Here is a 22,304-nt window from a genome sequence, read left to right as displayed (position 1 = left end):
GACTAGAGAATCAGTCTTCTGGCTTTTTTCTGCACTAGTTCTCGAATTTGTTTGTCTCTCCTGTGCCTTAGTGACCAGATTGGATACAATGCTCAAGTTATGTTCTGACCAGAGTGCCATACAGTTTTAACATGACTTCCTATGACTTGTACTCTACTGTGTTGGCTTTATAGTTCAGCATTCTATTGGCACTGATGGTTGCTACTCTCCATTGTTTGGACATGTTGAGTGTTGAGTCTAGTAAGACTCCTAGATCTCTTTCACTGTTATTCTTAGCTATTTCAACACCAATCATGGAATATAAATGTCACTTTTTTGATCCCTATGTATAGTATTGCATTAAGTCTTAACTACTATTCTGCTGACTTACATATTGTGATCACATTTAATAATTTTTGAGTTGCCTCCTCTGAACTCAATATCCTTCCTAGATTAATATCTGAAAATGTGACCAATTTGCTGAACCCACATCATTGATGTAAATTAGAAACAATACTGATTCCAACATCAATCTCTGGGGCACCCTATTGAGCACTTCTCCCTATCCAACATATCTCCTCCAACAAATACTCATGCTTTCTATTCTTAAGCCAATTTCTTATCCACTTCCAAGATTTATCCTGAATCCTCATAGGATTGGCCTTAACTAATAACTTTATGTATGGAACATTGCCAAGTGCCTTTTGGAAGCCTGGTGTATGGCATTCCACAGTACATTTGGAATGACATATTGTCAAAAACATCAAGGAAGTTGGCCATGCAGGATCCTTCCTTTCTGAATCCATGATCCTATTTTGTTAGATGATGGTACAGTTAATCCTCAGATATATTCTTGATAATCAATTCCATTATTTAACATGGGAACTAAGATGAATCGGTCTGTAGTAACTTGTATCTGTTTTGCCATCCTTTTTGAAAATGGGGACCACATTAGCATGTTTTCAATCTACCGGTATACCCCAGTTTCCAGTGACTCTCTCATAATTGCCTCACAGATCTCCTTGATCTCTTGTAGTATTCTGGGATACATGGCAGTTTTGGGGTATGATTTGTTTTGAATACTTGAAGCCTGTCAAGGACTCTCATCTAATTTATTTTGAAGTAATTAATTCTGCTTTGTTATTTATGGTTGGGGAAGGCGTGTTGTTCATGTCGTCCATTTTCAATACTTGGGGCAAATAATTCAGAATATTAATTATCTTGTGCTTAGTATTTCAAGTCTGTTTGCATCTCTTATGGTTCTCACCTCTTCTCTGACCATTTTCTTGCTGTGAAGTCCTTTGAAAATGTATTACTTTTCGGCTTTGCCTCAGCAGATATGCTTTTTCTCGGACTTTCTTTGCTCTTCTGACTCCTTTAATGTGTTTTTGGATGTTCCTGCATTTATCCCAGTGAGCTCATTCATTCCTGTTTCTTGTTATAGGATTTGTGCAGGTCATTTTCTTCAGTCTTTCCTTTCTGATTAATTTGTTAATCTATTTCGTGTTACACCTGTTTAGTCTATGTTTATTAATCCTTCTAAAAATGATCCATTTGTCTGCTACTGAACTGTTGTTGAACAACCTCTTCTAATCAATTTGCATAAATAGTTCTGCCATTTTTTGAAGTTAGCCCTTTTAAAATGGGATACATGATTCCTAGTCTTAGTGTAGAGTTGAGTTTTGGAGGCCTGTGCCATGTGGGAAGTTTCCAAACATTGAGACTGCTGCTATTTGTCTGATTTCTTTGTTCACTTTGCCCGTGATTTTCCCCCACTTTATTGAATCTTACAGCACAGAAGGAGGCCATTCATCACCTATTTGGAAAATTCTTCCAATTGGTTATAACCCTGTTCCTTCCCCATAGCCCTACAGATTTCTGCTTTTCAAGTATGTATCCAATTCCCTTTTGAAAGTTCTGGAAACACTCAGCAACTCAGGCAACATCTATAAAGAAAGGAAACATGTTGGTGTTTTTGCACAGTCCTTCATCAGTGCATCAGATGCCGGAAATGTTAACATTCGTCCTTTTTTTTTTACAGATTCTGCCTGACCTGCTGAGTGTTTTCAGCACTTTCTGTTTTTGCTTTAGATTTCCAGCATCTGCAGTATTTGCTCTCATGTGCCTGGCTGTACATTTTGCAATACGAGCATATTTATGCTGTGGTTAGGTAAGAAAATTGAGCAAACCAGTATTACTGCTGGTAGTGGTAATTTTTCGTGATTTGTTATCAGAAATGATAAAATTGTGTCTCTTACTGTTAATCCTATTGTTAGTTATTGAGATTGTTACAATTCTTCAAAATTAATAGCCATTGAAGATGATGATTGGAATTTTATTGTGGTAAGCCCACTCATAAACAATGTGGCAAGAGTTACACATGGGTTAAATATCCATACTAGTATGCTTCTAATTTATTTTAATTTACGGACACTTTTAAGATAATGGGGTGGAGGGGGTGACATGATGCAGAGCCCATGCATTGTGTGTGCCAGTCCTGGGCACAACAGATTCAAGCTTCTTAGAGTCCACAACAGCTGAAATCCACTTTGGCCTCATTCTACTAGGACCCAAGCTGTGATATAAAAGGGCCAGAAAACTTGAGGCTTTCTTGGGATAAAAATGTTTTCTTCTGGTTCTTGACCTTTGTCAAATTTGCTTCTGCTGGCTTAGTATTTCACTGTGATGCCTCTACTGAGTGGAGATAACGGACATTTATGCCTGTCTTTTTAAAACATGTTTAACCAACTGTTCAATACAACCTGTGATAAAACTCTGAAAATCTTGCTTTCCTATGCCTTTTATTTGAAGTGCACACATATACACAGCCACCCTGTTTTTCTCAAGTACAAACTTCTAGTCTTTTCCTGTTTACACCACGTAACTGTTGTCAAGATATCAGTGAAATGAAGCTTTATGAGTAAACGTTGCAGTCTTAAGATGTTCTTATCACTCAGGTAACCGGGAAAGGTCACGACTTGTTTCGACAGAGGGCGTTAGAAAAGGAAACAGGCTTTCCCATAAAACTGTGCAGTGGGCTGAAGTCGATTTACAGTTTGAGTTGATGTTTACTAACCAGAATTAGGGTTTTTTGTGTGCGGACGCTCTCAGCGCAAACGATTGCGACAGCCTCTATTTTTTCATCTTTATAATCTCTTTGAACGGGGGAGGGGGCGGGGGAATAGAGAAAACTGCCAGACAGGAAGCTGGCACAAACGCACTCCTACTAAACAAACGCTGTTTTAAAAGAGATCTGGTAACAGGGGCAGCTGTACATCACAGAGTTCGACTTGCTTCTTGTCCAGACAAAGACTCCACTATTTGGTACTGAACAACATGCCTTTGAAAAACAACAGTGACGGCGTTTAGCTGGTTCAACAGCTGAGATCCTCCAAGCTCCAACAAAATATACAAAAGACAGGGAGAATCCACGTGCTGTTTTTCTTGAAAGAGAGAAAAAAAATAGCTTTGCAGCACAACGTGGCAAGTTTTTGTTTTAGCCAACAAGGTGTAATCATTTAAAAAATAAAATCTGCTGTTCAATGTGAAACATGTTGCAGTAGAGCCAGAGAGACAAAGGCAAAAACGTTAGAGATTGACAACCTCAACAGGTGGGATCAGTTTGAAGCTTCCTTGAGGAAGCGAGCTGCTGGTAAGGAATCCTCTTCACTTAACTGAAGAACCATGTCGAAGAGCATTGACCTGAAGCTGTCCCAGGTATGTATAATATGGTGTAACGGGCCTCTTAAAATAGTCCCCAGGATAACCGGGTCTGATGATGCATTTGTTCTCCAATCGATCCGGTAGGGATTTGAATAGTCTTTCTGAAAAGCACCAGGTATGTTGTGGGCTGCCAGTACACGGGAGATTGGGAATATTGCTGCCTTTCTATAATCAAGCGTTGAAATAAAAGATTTACGAATATCTCAGCCTGCTCACAGTGCTAATCGTTATTTTTTTCTTTTTGATATATCTACTAACACAAATCTTGTTTGCAGATCATTTCATTGTTGACTTTCATAGTCGTGGTAAATGTTTGCCAAGGACTTAGCTTGCGCCGCTTGCAAAGATCAGGAGACACAAACAATCGTGAAGGTACTTTATTTTTCATTGTTTGTCGATAGTCGGCATTACAAGGTTTAGCAGAGAGAATATTAGATTGGACAGAGGTTGTAATTGTGAGCGGGTTCTAAAGCTCTTTGTGTTATGATTTATTCAATGCCCAGTAAAAGGTCATATACTCCTTGCCTTGCAAATTGCCCACTTCCAATATTTTGAGTTGACACAAATGCAACTGATGTTTAAACTGTGCATCAGACTACAGATGAAGAGAAAACTTGTTTCAGCACCTTTCATTATTTTCCCGATTATCACAGGCAGTGTAGTAGTCCAGCCATAATTTGACATTAAACGATGCGTAGACATACATGCAGGATAGCTTTACACACATGTTAGCACATCGAGACTCATTTTGGCAGTGTGTCGTATTGCTTGTTAAACACAGTGATAACCTGGGTGTTAATTATTGTCCAATTTACACTTATAACCACGATAGTTTTGATCATGTTATAGAACCTGGGGTGTTCTGATCAGTCAGTGGGAAGTCAATGGTAAGCACTGCAATCGAATTGTGTGCTCATTGAGTTTCGAAAAAACGCAAACAACTACAGAAGTTTATTTGGCTATCTTCGTCGATGGAGAGTATGGAACAAATTGAGAGTAATTTGCAATGACACTAAACCAGACATATTAAATGAGAGTTGTATTGCTGTTATCTTTAATATGTCATGTGTCTATATATTGTTTCAGAATGCAGGTGTTGTTTGTATGTTATGGTATAGACAATGAGCACAGTGCCTATTTCCAAAGTAGAACCAGCCTGTACTCAGTGAGCAGGCTGGGGCATTAAACAAATTTTCTCTACATTATTCTTGAGTGCTCCAGTGAAGAACAACCTAACAGTGTTATGAATTTTGAGTGTGAACTAATGTAATTGAAGGAGCTAGAAGCATTTCTTTCAACACCAACAATAATGCTGACAGAAATTACAACACGGAGTTCTATTAGCATTAGGACACAGGCTATAGTTTAGAACTGTAACCAGATTTTAAAAGTTTTAGATTTAATTTTGGAAATATTTATATATTCAGCTGCTGAAAATATAGATGTTAAATTTTTACACCATGTTCAGAACTTTCAACCGACTACTGCACTTGGACCTGGTATGTTCTGTGTATAATATATTGCTCTTCTATTTTTATATGGCAATAAATTCAAGTCAAGAACAAAATATTTTGTTCATTATCAATTAAAAAATGCTTAGTTTACATGCATCCTGTTGATCTAATATAACAATTATCCTTGTGTTTTGCATGAATTATGTAACTGACAAATCTCTATGTGCTTCAGCTTTTGAAATATACTGCACTGTGCTCTAATGGTTACTCATCCCTGAGCTTAGGTGACAAAAACATTTTGCTATTAGGCACAAAATTTAAATTGATTAGTAATAATGGAAAGATAAATTCCCAGTAAAAGAATTTTTTAATATAAAATGTGCTTGTTCCTTTGAGGAATGTGATATATTTTGAAATAAAAACTATATTTTGAAAAATATTTTGCATATTAAAATTGATGAATTCAGTGAACTGTGTGATAAAAGAGTTCAGATACATAAAAATCATTTTTATAACCAATTAATTTGATTTCCAGTTTTTCACTTTAGTTAAATGCTGAAGCACCTATTGAAATTATCAGTTAAGAGCAAACTTTAATAAGTGACTGGAATTAAGATTCCTTTTGCACAAAGATGGAAAGCGTTTGTATAAAAACATTTACTGAATAAATGAAATATTATGTTTTGATAATGTGTACTTTTTAAAATATTTTAAAAAATCAAACACATTACTGGGGAAATATTTCTGAGAAATAATGTAATAAGTTCTGAATTAATTAACGAATGACAACCAGCAAACAGTTACTAGGGTAACATATAATGACTGTTTTTGTGGTTTTACTGGTAATCAGGTTTAGATCATTACTCAATCAACTCTCAGGCATTGCATCACTGTTGTTAATCATTCATTAGAGATGTCATCCTACAGCAACTACATAGAGCTCCCTTGCAGCTGATACCTGCCATAATGTCCATTACTGGAAAAAAAGGAAATTAACTATAAGTTCCCGACTAATTTAACAGTATAGTTTAGAAAAATCTAGGAGTTATTGTATGGTAGTAATTTCCACTATTCAGATATTAAAACAGCTCAACATTTACTTTTACAGTTTGCAGTGTTATCTGAGACTCCCAGTGAGATTATTGAGACATAACCATTATTTTCATTTTATTTCATTAATGTCACAAATGTAACTTATATTAATTGATATACAGATTAAACTAACTACAGGAATACATAAAATATTTTCATTATATTGCTAATTTATCACAAGTTAATAAAATTAGGATAATTTTTTAAATACTTGACATTGAGACTAAATTAAAAAGATAATGAACTTCAAGTAGCAAAGACATTGTACTGCAGCTCTACTTTATAGTTGTCAACCACATTGCTGTAATTCAGAGGAGACAAAAAAATGCAGGAAGCTGCAAATTGTACACAGATTTATGCTATATATCCATGCTTACAGGCCTCAAGCTGTCTTCAAAATTAATACATTTTATTGTTTCTAAAATAGCTGTTATGCTTCTGTAACACAATAGATTGAAGTCTTTCTAAACAGATCATCTGCTCTGTCTTTTCATTCTATTGTCTGTTGTGATAAGCTGTGCCTTTTTTGGAGAGTCCCAATTGGAAGCAATATTGCCAGTTCCTGGAAGCATTTGTTTAGTTTCTGTGCAGGGGGAGTGCCTGACCCTAATAGATTTTGTTACGCTTCCAAAGGGATGGGCTTTTAAAGAGGTTTTTTTTCTCCCTTTCAACTTTTTAAGTACATTTGAGGCCGAATAACCTTTTGAATGAACACAGAACATGTGTTATTGCGATCTGCTTTGGCCAAAATCTTCTCTTATTTGGACAATTTTGTTTTAATCAAAACCATTTTTTGCACTTGCATTATGGCTACAGTTTATTTTCCTAATTTCTGTGAAATCAAATAAAACCTAAAGTTTTATGATGACTATGTCCTGCCTCTAGTTGCCACTTAATTTTAGCTACCATCACAAGTGTTGGTTCTGGAGGATATGTGATGCAATTGAATAGTACACCATTTAGAAGCTCTGAACTTGATGAATATTCATACATCATAGCAAGGGGTATCAGTCAGTTTGAATTCTAAGCTATTTTGTGGTTGACTATATATATATAAGCTTAATTTTACGCTGCCCTAGCAGGTCAAATGGTGGCATGGGGGCAGCATAAAATTGAGCAGGAGGCTCCGGGAGGCCTTCTCACCCGGCTAACTTTACGGCAGTCAGGCGTGGGGGGGAAAACGGCCGCCCGCCCAAGGCCAATCAAGGCCCTTAAGTGGCCACTTAACGACCACTTAAGGGCCCTCGCCCTCCTTCATGGGTATTTTACCCGTGGCAAGCGGGTGTGCTGGGGATGTGAAAAGCCGCCCAACGATAGCTGCCAGCCTTTCCGCGCGCCGAGGGCTGCCACGACAGTCAGGCACAGGGTGCCTGATTGAGGGCTGCTTCCGCCTCACAACCCACCCCTAGGAGCCAATACGTCCCCCTCCCCCCAAACGACTACCCTTGCCTCGCTGCCACGACTGATCACCCCGCCGGCGAGGCAAACCCAACTTACCTGAAGTCCTGGCTCCATGGGGTCGGCTGGGCTGCCATCCCAGCAGTGGCCACCACTCCTGGTGGCGCTGCTGGGACTAAGAGCTGTCAGCCCACTGATTGGCGGGCAGCTCACTGAGGTGGGACCTCCTCCCTCAAGTGGGTGGAAGTCCCTCCTCGGGACAATTAAAGCCTAGGGACTCGTAAAATGCGGGTTGGATTCCCAGGCTAGGCGGAAGTGGGTTCGTCACCGACTTTTATGTCGGCGGCGAAGTCCTGTCTGCCTACGGTAAAATCCAGCCCATTAGCTTTTTTATTAGGAAATTATATTCGAAACAATTTTCTGGATTGTCTGGCTCACCAAAGAGTGCTATCCCTAACTGATGTTTATGTTCTTGTTTTACACAGTTCTTTCAGATTCAGCCCGAGTTACTATTTCTGGGTCATGCAGGGGCAGATGTTTTGAACTGCAAGAGGCAACCCCACCCAACTGTCGCTGTGACAATTTGTGCAAAAGTTATAACAGCTGCTGTTTAGATTTTGATCAACTTTGTTTGAAGACAGGTACTAAATTCAGAGTTGAACATGCTTTTAGTTGTTTAGGAATTTTTGTTTTTGATGGTAGTTACCCTCTAATTATTTTCCATTCTGAATCCTTTATTCCTTTATCACCCATGGCTGAGAGGGTGCTCTGAGGTCTGTAATGGCTTTTCCTTTATCCCCCACCACCCACTGTGTGATGACACCTAGTCTCTGCCTGATGTCTTTCCACAGTGACCTATATTAAATACTGGCTATAGTGCATGGTATTATAGCTAAGAGAAAGCTGCTCAATAGAGCAACTTTTTTTTTTAACCAACTCCACATTTTTCCACCTTGTCACTAGAAAACCAAAATATTTGAACACAAGTTCAAAAGATAGATCTGATTTTGACATATGACTTTAGATATCCAAAGAAAAACATATAGTCCTGTGTATTTTTGTTTTCTCCTCCATTTCTGTAAGTCTATTTTCTCCCCTCTTTAGGTTACTCTTCCCTGTCACGTCTCAATCCTCGAACAAGAGGGCAGGCAGGTGAGTTAGTTAGATTCAAAATATTTAACTTTTATAAAGTGCTGGTATACTGTGATATATTTTACTGTAAACCCATTTCTGAATAAAGTATCAGTCAGCTGATAAATCTGCAAAAGTTCCTGTGCCAGGCTGTATTGCCTCTTGGCTGATGGAAGAAGCTTGTTGATGGGTTGTAGTAGCTTACGTGAAAGGGTGATGTGGGGAAATAAAAATAATAGTATGATTGAATGACTCCTCATTACATGAATCAATTGTGGAAGTCCAATAACTGAAGCAGTCGTTGCCTTGACTTCCAACGAGCAGATCAGAAGTCCGTAGGGATACCTATCCCTTAAGCTCACTTTTTCCAGTTGGGTGAGTATTGCTAGTTCTTGATGGACAGTCTTGTACCATTAATGATGGCATGGGAAAGTTTAGAGCCCAAACCATTTTATCCACCAAATTTTTGTTTGGTATGTGGCGTACTAGAAAGAGAAAGCTTTTCAGATCTTTGTAACAAAATATATTTGCTAGTTTGCAACATTTTGAGAATGTGGTATGGCAGACAGGTGTGGTACCAATGTGCTGAGTCAAACTGGTTGGTTATGAATCTGGGCCAGAGGCTCCTCAAACAGCAAACATCTGATGTTTCCCGTGTGGTGCTTTTTCACAGGGATGAAACCTTGTACAGCAAGATAACCCTAGATTGCTGTTGCATGCTTCCTAGTGGCCATCTCAGGAGGGCTGTAGTTTTAGTCTGATTAGGATTACCTGTTCATATGCACAGGCTTGGGAGCAGGTTACTTAATCATTTCGTTTACAGAGGAAATGTATGTGACCGGGGTGCAGGTGGGGGTGAGGGGTGTGCGCTTGGGTGGTGGAGATACATTTGTATGTTTAATACCTATAATTTATTTTAATTGGTCGATCCATTGAATTTGGAAGTTTTACTGGATTGTCATTTAATTGTTGATTGGCAATTTTAAAAAATGTCTTTCTTTAATTCTAGCAATGAGGAATAAAGAAATTAGTTTAAAGCCAGTAATAACTGTTTTGTTCATAATTTTATAGTACTCCACGAAATACATTTGTCATATAATCCATCTATTGTATATAATACTTTTCCCTGTCTGTTATTGTTTTACATTTAAAAAGTAGTAAGAGGTGTCACAGAATTCCATGCAATACTGGTTATGTATATAGGTGATGCTGTTACTTAATTGTGTCAAGTAATATTACAAGCTGTCAAATTACCTACAATAGAATACTGAATATTCTAATCTTCTATGGGTTTCTGCACTCTGGCCATTGGGTGGCTTTGCATGAATGAACCTACAGCATTCCAAAGGGCTAGTAGATGGACTGAAATCCTTGGAATTGAAAAAGTTAATTGAAACTTAACCTGTAGTTGTGTCAATACTATCTGTCAGGAATCTCTGTCCACATATGCGCCTTGGCTCATTCTCACCATACTGTGTAACTCTCTCCATCCCACCCCTGCTCTGCTTAAGACAATGCAACACTTCCTGTGGTTTTTCTCAAATTTCCTTCCTGGACAACTTAGGGAGACATTTCCGATTTACTACGACTTTTTCTTTGGCACTGTAGCAGTGGGAAATGGATTCCTGTGGAATGGATCCCCTTCATCGCTGAGATGAAAAGCTGGCCCAAGTCTAGGGAAGTTGAGTTCCCCCACTAACTGCCCAGTTATTGAGAAAATATGTTCCTGGTGATAGGAAGGGCATCTTCTTCCATCCCCAGTGAAATAAAAATGCTGGCCAACTGAAGGAAAGGCAGCATACTGCATTCCCACTCCCAGGACATTTTCTTTGGTGATACTGGTTGAGAGAAGGATAACTTTTTGTTTCTACACCCTCCAGTGTTGATATTCTCCTAGCCCTCTGCCTTCTGAGACTACTTGCTCCCTTACCCTCATTCCTTGTCCCATCTTTACCTTACCCATACCCCTACAATTCCTTCTCCTCTCTCTCTCCCTCTCTTGGCTCCTCACTTCCACTTTCTCCTCATTCCTCTTTCTTTCCCCATCTCCACAGTGGGAATCTTAGTGGCTGCTAAGGAGGCTAAGTAAGCTATTTAAGAGCCCAATTAAGGGATACTTCCTGCCCCTTGGGCATTTTTTCCATGTCAGAGGGCCTGCCGCTGTGGAGAGACCGCCAGGTAAATCCTGGTGGCCTCCCAGCGGGTTTCGGGCAGGACCCTCCTTGGATGGCGCTCCATGGCCTATGGAGGGGCCCCCAATGGCAAAGACTGCCCCACGCCTAACTCAACGCCGCTCCAATAAACCCCCACCTGCCCAGTCACCTAGGCATGCCTACCTGGCCCTGGCTTCTTCAGAAACACTTACCCTCTGACTGGGCCAGCAGCTCTGTGAGGACAGGCCACAATCCACAATTGGACTACCTATTAATTTGTCGCCGTCAGGAAAATGCAGTCCCAGCAGGGGGACTTTTTCGTGGCTGACAAAATTCAGCCTGAAGGGTGGAATTTGGAAGGGGGCTCACGGGTTGCTGGAGGTTTCTGTTGCAGATCAGTTGAAGGAAGGTGGGTACAGAGTGGGAAGCCAGTCACAGCTGTTCCAGGGCATCACCTAGCCCCATAAGAGAGTCAGCGGAGAAAAGGAGTACTCAGCATTTGGTAAGGAGGTGCCCTTGGTGCTGTGCAGGTGGTGGGGTGAGTGGGCACTCAGCGCTCGGGCACTGAATGGGGTCATCACACCCTTGGCATCACAGGGGCAGAAGAGCATGGGGCAAGTCTGCCAAAGACAAATGAACAGCCACCTGTCCAAAAGGAAGGCTGCAGGCCCAGTAGCACAGGAAGGGTGGAAGCTTGAGCAACAGTAGGGCATGGGAGAGGAAAGAGGGGCAGGAAGGCAATGGACCCTTAGCGCAGGATCTACCACCAAAGATAGAGCTATTCGGAGATGACCGAGAGCCAGTGCCGCAGGAGACTGCACCTCTCGAGGCAGATGTTCACAGACATCTGTGACCTCACACCTAGCAGTCCTGGTCGCCATGCCCTGCCAGTGGCCATAAAAGTCACCCTGGCCTTGAACTTCTTCGCTTCTGGCTCCTGACAATGGCCATCTGTGGACCTTAGTGGTATTGTGCAAGCAGTTGCACACCACTGCATCTCACAATTCACTGATGCCCTCTTTGCCAGAGCTGGATAGCACATTCATTTCATGACAGATACAGCCTTGCAGGGACAGAGTACATTGGGTTTCGCTGCCATTGCTGGTTTCCCTCAAGTGCGGGGCATCATCGATTGCACCCATGTGACCATCAAGGCATCTAGTGACTGGCCATTCAGATTCATCAACAGGAAGGGCTTACACTCCCTCAACATTCAACCATCTGTGACAACAGCAAGAGCTTCCTCCATGAGTGCGCTCACTTTCCTGACAACTGCCATGACTCCTTCACTCCCCATCAGTCCATGCTGCCTCAGATCTTTACTCCAACCCCCAAAGTGTGTGGATGGATCCCAGGGGACAAGGGATATCCCTTGATGTTATGGCTACTGACCCATCTGCAGGAGCCCCAGGCAGAGGCACAGAGGCGATACCACCAATGCCACCTGCTCAGCAGGATAACCATTGACCAGGCCATCAGACTTCTAAAGAAGAGATTCTGATGACTGGACCGGTCAGATGGCACCCTCCAATACCCTCCTGCAAGGGTCTCGGTCATTGTGGTGGTTAGATGCACACTCCATAACATGGCCCCCAGAGAGGTGTGGACCTTGCGGAAAGTGAGCCTCGGAAGGAGACAGCTCATAGGAGGAGGAACGGTGGGTAAGAAAGGAGGAGGAAGAGGAGGTGGAGGGAGATGACGCTGAACAGAGAGGTGCCCCTGCTACACGATGAGGTGGCCTTCTCCTGCCACCCTCCAGGAAGAGCACCTGCCTCCTCTCAGATGGTCTCCAGCATTAAATCCAGGTCGACATTGATGAAGGGAGGGGCTGCCTGCCCTGGATGCCAGGCCTCTGGCTCTCCTGTGACATCTCACTTCCTTCTGGTGTTGTGGAAGACTTTGGGCCAAACCACAGATATCTCCCCTAAGACAACCAGCAGCCTCAGTGATGGCTGCCGTGGGGAGTCTAAATCAGTTGCACATTTCATCTGACCCACCTACATTCCCGCTCTGACTGGCTCTAATTAGGCAGGAAACCCGTTTCCATACCAGTTACGAGCCTACCCATGTGACAATCTTAACTTTAATCAGTTTCCCACTCGACATAGTTTTCTGACCCAAAAACAAATCCAACTCCTGTTTACCATTCCCGTGGCGAAAATTCAGTCCAGGGAGCTAAGATTGTTGCAGTATTCAGGTCAAGCAGAACCAGAATGTGGAAAGCTATTTGGGCCATGGCGGAGGACAAGGGAAGGATGCATGATAGCAGATGCATGGGAACACCACCACCTGTAAGTTCCTCTCCAAGACCCACACCATCTAGACTTGGAACTATATCGCTGTTCCGTCACTGTTGCTGGATCAAAATCCTGGAACTCCTTTCCTAACAGCACTGTGGGTGTACCTATCCCACAAGGACTGCAGCGGTTCAAGAAGGTAGCTCACCACCAACTTCTCAAGGGCAATTAGGGATGGGCAATAAATGCTGGCCTAGCCAGTGACGCCATCATCCCAGAAACGAATAAAAAAAGGGAGTGGAGGAGGAGGGAAGATGTCGAACCTCCTCCTGATGCCTTTCCCCAACATATTGCCAACCCTCCCACCTCCCAGCCTGTCTCCAAAGGGCTGGGAAAATTCAGCCCTTCAACTCGAACAAGCTCTTAATGAGATTTTTAAATACTTTAATTGGCCTCAATGGAGAGGAGAGCAGATCCCTGTCCTGTCCTTCCCCTGCCCTGATTAATGTTGCTGCCGCTGGGAACAGTGTCCTGAAACTGACACGCTGGCAGGTGCCAGTATTTTCGGGCCCCAACTCCAACTCCCCCGCCTCCATCCCCAACATCGGTAGGAGACAGTGACTTGAAAATTCAGCCCTCTGAGTGAAATGTTACATAAGAGCTTAAGAAATAGGAGCAGAAGTAGGCCATTCAGCCCTTCAAGCCCATCCACCATTCAATGAGTTCATGGCTGATCGTCTACTTCAATACTATTTTCCTGCACTATCCCCGTAACCCTTGATGTTTTTAGATTGTAGAAATCTATCAATTTCAGTCCTGAACCTACTCAATGACTGAGCCTCCACAGCTCTCTGGGGCAGAGAATTCCAAAGAATTCACCAACCTCTGAGTGAAGAAATTCCTCCTCATCTCAGTCCTAAATGGCCTGTCCCTTATTCTGAGTGTGTCGCCTGGTTCCAGATCCCCCAGTCAGGGGAAACATCCTTCCTGCATTAATCCCCTGTTGAGCCCTGTAAGAAATCTGTATGTTTGAATGAGATCACCTCTCATTCTTCTGAACTGCAGAGAATAAAGGTCCAGTCTATTTAATCTTCCCTCATAGGACAATCCCTCCATCCCAGAATTAGTTTGGTGAACCTTCGTTGCACTCCCTCTATGGCAAGTATATCTTTCCTTAGGTAAGGAGACCAAAACTGCTCACAATACTCCAGGTGGGGGTCTCACCAAGGCTCTATATAATTACCGTAAGATACCTTTACTCCTATAGTCAAATCCTCTTGTCATGAAGGCCAACATACCATTTACCTTAATTGCTTGCTGCACCTGCATGTTAGCTTTCAGTGGCTCATGAACAAGGACACCCAAGTCCCTTTGAAATTCAACACTTCCCAACCTCTCACCATTTAAGAAATTCTCTGTATCTCTGTTTTTCCTACCAAAGTGGATAACATTGTATTCTCCACATTGTATTCCATCTGCTAAATTTTTACCCACTTGCTTAGCCTCTCTAAATCCCCTTGAAGCATCTTTGCATCCTCCTCACAACTCACACTTCCACCTAGTTTTGTGTCATCTGCAAACTTGGAAATATTACATTTAATCCCCGCATCCAAATCATTGATATAGATTGTGAATAGCTGGGGCCCAAGCACTGATCCTAGCAGTATCCCACTAGTCACAGCCTGCCAATCCGAAAATGACCCATTTGTTCCTACTCTCTGTTTTCTGTCCATTAAGCAGTTCTCAATCCATGCCAGTATATTCCCCCCATATTCATGTGCTCTAATCTTGTTTACCAACCATTTGTGGGACCGTATCAAAAACTTTCGGAAAATCTAAATATACCACATCCACAGGTTTCCCCTTATCTATTTTGCTGGTTACATCCTCAAAAAGTCCAACAGGTTTATGAAACATGATTTCACTTACATAAATCCATGTTGACTTTGCCCAATCCTACCATGATTTTCTTGTTATCACATCCTTTATTACAGATTATAGCATTTTCCCTACTACTGATGTAAGGCTAACAGATTTGTATTTTCCTGTTTTTTCTCTTCCTCCTTTCTTAAATAGTGGGGTTACATTTGCCACCTTCCAATCTGCAGGAACCCATTCCAGAGTCTATAGAATTTTGAAAGATGACCACCAATGCATCTACTATCTCTACAGCCACCTCTTCCAACACTCTGGGATGTAAATCATCAGGTTCAGGGGATTTATCTACTTTAAGTCCCATTAATTTCTCTAGTACTTTTTTTTACTCATGTTAATGTCTTGCAGTTCCTCATTTACACTAGTCCCTTGATACTCCATTATTTCTGGGAGGTTTTTTCCTCCATAAAGACAGACCCAAAATGTTTGTTTAGTTTCTCTGCCATTTCCTTATTCTCCACTATAAATTCTCCTGACTCTGTTTGTAATGGACCCACATTTGCTAATCTTTTCCTTTTCACATACCTATAGAAGCTTTTATAATCTGTTTTTATGTTTCTTGCTAGTTTACTCTCATTCTATTTTCCTTTTCTTAATCGTTTTCTTGGTCCTCCTTTGCAGAATTCTTAAATGCTCCCAATCCTCAGGCTTACCATTTTTTTGACAACTTTATATGCCTCTTCCTTTGCTCTAATACAATCCTTGATTTCTTTTGTTATCCATTGTTGGAACACTTCCCTTGCTGGGATTTTGTGCATTAAAGGAATGTATTTTTGTTGCAAACTATGTATTAGTTCTTTAAATGACAGCCATTGCCTGTCTACCGTCATACCTTTTAGTGTAGTTTCCCAATCCACCACTGCCAATTTACCCCTCATACTCTCATAGTTTCCTTTGCTTAGATTTAAGACCCTAATTTCTGACTGAATTACATCACTTCAAACTTAGTGTAAAATTCTATCATATTATGGTCACTCTTTCCTAAAGACTCCTTTACAACAAGATTATTAATTAGCCCTTTTTCATTGCACAATACTAGATCTAAAATAGCCCATTCCTTCCTTGGTTCCTCAAAGTACTGCTCTAAAAAACCATCTTGCATACATTCCAATAATTCATCCTCCACAACATTAGTACTAATAAAATTTACCAGTCTATATGTAGATTGAAGTCCTCCATGATTACTCTATTACCCTTGTTACATGCACCTCTAATTTCTTGATTTATACTGTGATTTACATTGCCACTGATGTTTGTGGCCTATAAACAACTCCGGCCAATGTTCTCTGCCCCTTGCTGTTTCTTAGTTCCACCCAAACTGATTTTACATCTTGATCTTTAGAACTAAGGTCATCTCTCACTACAGTACTAATGCCCTCTTTAATTAACAGAGCTACCCCACCACCTTTTCCCAGCTACCTGTCCTTCCCGAATGTCACATACCTTGGATATTCAGGTCCCAGCTTTGGTTTCCTTGTAGTCACGTCTTTATAATGGCTATCAGGCCAGACACATGAATTTCAATTTGAGCTGACAATTCATTTGTTTTATTGCGAATGCTGTGGGCATTCAGATACAGAGCCCTTAATTCAGTTTTTTACTCTTTTTGCAAACTCGGGCCCTTTCTGCTGGCACATCCTTAAGTTTATGATCACTGTCCCTTCCTGCCATACTTTGATCATCATTACCTTTAATGCTACCTTGATCTATTGCCTTGTCATTTCCCTTTAAATTACTCAATCTTCCCCTACATGATCCCTTCCCCCTCTATTTAAAGCCCTCTCTACTTCCCTAGTTATACGACTCACGAGAACACTGGTCCCAGCACGGTTCAGGTGAAGTGCGTCCCAACGGTACAGCCTCCACTTTCCCCAGTACTGATGCCAGTGCCCCACGAACTGGAACGCACTTCTCCCATACCAGTCTTTGAGCCATGCATTCACCTCTCTCATGTTATTTACTCTATGCCAATTTGCACGTGGCTCAGGTAATAATCCAGAGATTATGACCTTTGAGGTTCTGCTTTTTAATTTAGTGCCTAGCTCCTCATACTCTTTCCTAGTCTTATCTGTGTTGTTGGTACCTACATGGACCATGACCACTGCAAGTTCCTCTCCAGTCCTGAACAGATGTCCCGAACCCTGGCACCGGTCAGGCAACACAGCCTTCTGGAGTGTTGCTCTTGGCTGCACCGAACAGTGTCTGTCCCCCTGACTATATTGTTCCCTATGACCACTACATTCCCTTTAACTCCCCCACTTGAATGGATTCCTGTACTATGGTTTCATGGTCAGTCTACTCATCCACACTACAGCCCTCTTGTCCATACAAGCTGAAAGAACCTCAAACTTGTTGCTCAATTGCAAGGGCTGAGGCAGCTCCACTCCCATCTTGGCGATCCCCTTACTTGCCTGACTCGCAGTCACACCCTCCTGTCCCTGCCCACTGACTAAATCAGACAATCCTATCCTAAGGGGGTGTGACTGCTTTCTGGAACAAAGTATCCAGGTAACTTTCCCCTCCCTGATGCATTGCAGTGTCTGCAGCCCGACCTCCAGCTCATCTACTCTGAGCTGAAGCTGCAGCCACTTACTACAGATGTGGTTGCCATGGAATGCCATAACATACAAGAGTTCCAACATACTGCAACCATGACACATCACCTGTCCTGCCATCTTTATTGTGTTAGTTAAATTAAATTTATTTTTCTTAATTAATTTATAGTTCCCCTCTTCACTGAACTGCCTAATTTACCAAACTTCCTGTTTCACATTCTGTGCACTCAAGCAACATGCTGTGCAGACAAGCAGCACTCAGAGACCCCTAAATTGTCCTCTGAAAAGCAATGATGAGTCATTGCTCGAGGTTAGAAACCAGTTTAAGCTAGCTACCTAATTAACTAGCTACAGCTACTCTTAGAGAGCTTGTATATCCCTGTTTAAAACTGGAAGAAACTTAACTTGCCTCTTAAACAGTCATTTTAGTTAATTGCCAAATGGAAACAAAAAACTAGATGTTACAGAGCAATTAACCCTTAATATCCAGTCACTTACCAAACTCCCTTCTTCACATTCTGTGCACTCAAGCAGCATGCAGTGCAGACCTACAGATCATATTGTAGTCTAGAAATATTTCTGTTGCCAGTGAATTATTAAGATAAAACACATGTTTTTGTAAAAGGGAAAATACAGTAATATTTATCGCATATAAACTGTGTTAATGAAATATATTAATAGAAAATGCTAAAGCTGCTAAATTATTGGGAAAATGATGGTAATTTGCAAAATCTCTTCTCAATACTCTACTGGCTGCTAATTTATTTAATGGTGTAGCTATTGCCACATATTCTAGGTCGAGGATGGGAGTGCAGCAAAGATCGTTGTGGGGAAGCACGGAATGAGGATTATGTTTGTCAGTGTTCTGAAGATTGCATGAATAGGGGAGATTGCTGCACCAACTATCAAGTTACATGCAAAGGTAATTTCAGACTATTCCACTGTTATGTTCTGACATGCAGTATAACATTTTTTCGAGACTCCAAACACAGTGGGACTCTCACTCCATGGGAGCACTGATAGGAGAATTGGTTGCAGAGGTCAGTGCACCCTCATTTCTGGTTATTAATTTTAATGAACAGAAAATTTAAGCACTCTGATTCAGGACTGAATCTTGGAAAACTTACCCTATAATGTGTTCCCTCTTGGAGTTGACAAAAGTAAAGAAGATTGAAGACTAGAAATGACTAGACGAAACAAGCATTTTTGTATGACATTCTTGTGCCTATTACTTTAATGTAGGAATGAACCCATTGTTTTAATCCACTAATACCACCAGCAATAAGTTCAAGTTTCTAGAAGAAATAAGTTAACGTTTCGAGGAATTTTTTAAAATGAGGATGAAGAATTCTTGGGAAGGGGTGGGTTGCTGTACAAAGGTTCTGACTTGTGTTCTATAAATGTCAGTAACTCTCAACAAGTTAATTTTTTTTGAGAAATTGTGGTATCAGTAGCTGAAGTTGTAATGTTGTTGACCTTCTTTACTGAACATATTGTGATACTTTTATAGTACTGGGAGTTAATCTGGTCTGGTTTTACTACGATTGTCTGTTCTTTTGTAGGTTTTTTTCACAATAAAAATGTTAACTGATGAGTTGAATATATGTTGTATATTTTTAAAATTCACAATCATGAAAACATTTTAAAACTTCTGTAATCTTTTACTTAACACAAGTTTTTGCATATTTTGATAGCATTTTCTGTCATATTACAAAAACTTGAAAGATCTGCTTCATACCTGTAGAATTGGGATTTTTTTTTCTATTTAGGACTCATCAAAACCAATGGTATAAAATATGGTATAAAATATCTTAGATTTTGCTTCATATTTTATCTTATGCTTGTGCTATAACCCAAATCTTTGTCAATTATATGATAACTTTGATGATAGGTGAGACCCGATGGGTGGATGAAGATTGTGAAGATTTGAAGGCACCAGATTGTCCAGCAGGGTATGTACAGTCCAACATTCATCATAGAAACTGGGTCCTGTAATAATTAACATTATTTTTTCTATGGCAATTATAGTAGAACTAGTTTGTAGTTATACTTTATTTAGTAAGGTAGACTTCAGTAATAAACTGGACTTCAATTGTATTGATCAATTTGAGCAGGTCTATATCTGATCAGCATAATTGACAATAACCTGGTTGCTGTAGATTTGGCAACATACACGCTGTTACTTTAATCGTGTTTCCCTTTAAAATTAGAAACAGTGACCACAGCACATGCTGCTGAATCTATAGAAACTTGTTGGTGTTAATTTCAACAAATGTGTTCTATTCACTAGCACTGTATCCATAGTGGGGTAGTGTTTTTGCTTTGGAAGCAATCACTGATTCCCCTTCAAATTGTGACCCAAATTACCCTTGATTTGAAAGGTGATCTTTCCCCCAAGTTTCTGCTTAAACTCTTCCACATCGCCAAATGCAAAATCTGCTATGAACAAGTGCAATCACATTGCGTTTTAAAGCATAATTCAAAAAAACATTGCTTTAAAAATATTCATTGATATATTTAAGAGAAGTAACTTGGTGCAGTTTAATTGATACAGCTTAAAATGGGGTTATCACAAAAAATAAGCAATTTAAAACACTGAAAATGGCATTAAAATATATGAAACTATTTTCTAGTTTGCTTGGGGTACAGCAGTCAGTTTCTTAGTAATTTTATTTTGGAAAACTCATTCGAAACCTTTCAAAATGCTCTAATTTGTGTCCTTGTGGCCAAAAGATCCAGCTTAACTTTTGGAGTCTCCTCAAAGGCTCACAAAAAAGGGCAATCATCAGAAACACTCAATAGTGATGAATTTATCCTGGGGTTAGGGCCGGTTTTGTGGGCAGGGCCAGATACTAGCGCAATGTTTTTAAAACTAGTGCAAAAGATTGTGGAAGCTCGAGTTGCATTGAAAGCAATTTGCACTTAAAATTCTGCAATCGTTTATGCTGGTTGTGCTTATATTGGGCAGAAACTCCAGACCAGCGTGCTTAGGATGCTGGTGAGAAGATTGCACATTGAATCCTTAAAAAAACACTGGTTAGACCTCAGCTGGAGCATTGTGTTCATTTCTGAGCACTAGACTTTAGGAAGGAGGCCAAGGCCTTAGACAGAATGCAGAAGAGATTTACCAGAATGGTACCAAGGATGAGGGTTATGTGGAAAGAGTGGAGAAGCTGGGGTTGTTCTCCTAAGAGAAGAGAAAATTAAGAGATTTGTTGGAGGCATTCAAAATCATGAATGGTTTTGATGGCGTAAATAAGAAGAAACTGTTTCCAGTTGCAGAAATGTTGGTAGCCAGAGGATACAGGTTTAAGTGATTAAAAGAACCAGAGATGACATGAGGAAAAAAATATTTTGCAACGAGTTGTTGTGATCTGGAATGCACTGCTTGAAAGGGTAGGAGAAGTAGACTCAATGCTGACTTTCAAAGGGAATTGGATAAATACTTGATGAGAATAGATTACTGGGCTGTGGGGAAACAGCAGGGAAGTTGGACTAATTGGATAGCTCTGCCAAAGAGTTGGCAGAGGCATGAAGGGCTGAATGGCCTCCTTTTGTGCTGTATCATTCTATGATGCTATGCTAGCACTAGTTGGTTACTATATGCTGAATAACGTGCGCTCCTCACAGGATAGCAAAGCAGTGTTGTCAAGCAGGTGAGGTATGTGGACAGAGGCAGAGTATTAGAATTATGATGGGTGGGTGAGGTGAGATGTAGCAGAGGTTGTATTCTGTGAGCAACCCTTGGTTTCAATTTGAAGGAGCCAATTTTTGCTTTGTAAATATAAGCAGATCAATAGCCCTATATGTCTCATCAAAGTCTACTATTTCATGGCAGAAAAGAATTTCACCGATTGCTCATAGAATGAGCTGTGAAATTTGTTTCCTCACATTGATTAATACAATCTAACCTGCACTGTTTGTAATAAGTGAATCTAACTGCAGGAAATCACATGGTTTACGGTTATGACAAGATAGATCAATCATGACAACCAGACTATCATTATAAGTGGTGATAACTGAAATTGAATTCAACTGAATTTTGTTTATATTATTACAACAGTATATTTTTGGCATTTGCAGAAGAAGTGCTCAAGTATAACTGATTAATACTTGAAGGGCTGGAATTTGTTCCCCTTCTGATGTCGGGCTCCGTGGCGGGGTGGGGGAGGGGTGCGGAAAATCAGAGTGGCAGCGGCCTGCCCCAGACCCAACGCCGGAATTGCCGGGCCCAATCTTCCCGGCAGCAGGGAACATTCGTCATGGGCCCTCTGCCACTCTGCGATGGGACCCGACTTTACATATTTAAATTAGCTGTTTGCATTAATTAAAATCTAATCTGCAAAGATCTTACCTGCAGTTCCGGGTCTTCAGTGCACCGTGCAGGAAAAACTGGCACCCCTGAGTTGGGGAAGGGGGTAACTCTGCATTTGTAGTGTAGTTAAGGGTATAAGGGGTCAACACTGCATTGGTAGTGTGGTTGGGTGGAGTGGGGGAGAACGGGGCAAATTTTTTTTTAGTGTAGTTGGGGGGTGGTGGTCAACCCTGCAGTTTCTGAGCAGGACTGAGAGCCCTTTAAAAAACATTTGACACCGTTCACAGCACTGCCAAGACGGCCCCTGCCACATGATTGCTGGGGTGGGGGGT

The 22,304-nt window shown here is 41.0% G+C and overlaps 1 protein-coding gene across 1 annotated transcript in view; it reads left to right on the top strand.

Moving 5' to 3' along the window:
• Positions 1-3,191: 3,191 nt before the first annotated feature.
• The window catches only part of enpp2 (ectonucleotide pyrophosphatase/phosphodiesterase 2), a 115,604-nt gene continuing 96,491 nt past the window's right edge, over positions 3,192-22,304 (top strand). The window contains exons 1-6 of the mRNA XM_068032197.1: positions 3,192-3,696; positions 3,978-4,074; positions 8,132-8,287; positions 8,751-8,798; positions 18,454-18,579; positions 19,549-19,609. Coding sequence (XP_067888298.1) covers positions 3,664-3,696; positions 3,978-4,074; positions 8,132-8,287; positions 8,751-8,798; positions 18,454-18,579; positions 19,549-19,609 — 521 coding nt within the window. The 5' untranslated portion in view covers positions 3,192-3,663. The remainder of the gene's footprint in view (positions 3,697-3,977; positions 4,075-8,131; positions 8,288-8,750; positions 8,799-18,453; positions 18,580-19,548; positions 19,610-22,304) is intronic.

This window comes from Heterodontus francisci, chromosome 5 (genome assembly GCF_036365525.1).
Source record: "Heterodontus francisci isolate sHetFra1 chromosome 5, sHetFra1.hap1, whole genome shotgun sequence".
In the NCBI taxonomy this organism is placed as follows: Eukaryota; Metazoa; Chordata; class Chondrichthyes; order Heterodontiformes; family Heterodontidae; genus Heterodontus; species Heterodontus francisci.
The sequence above is the reverse complement of the archived record's forward strand: the minus strand, read 5'-3'. Positions and strand labels throughout refer to the sequence as shown.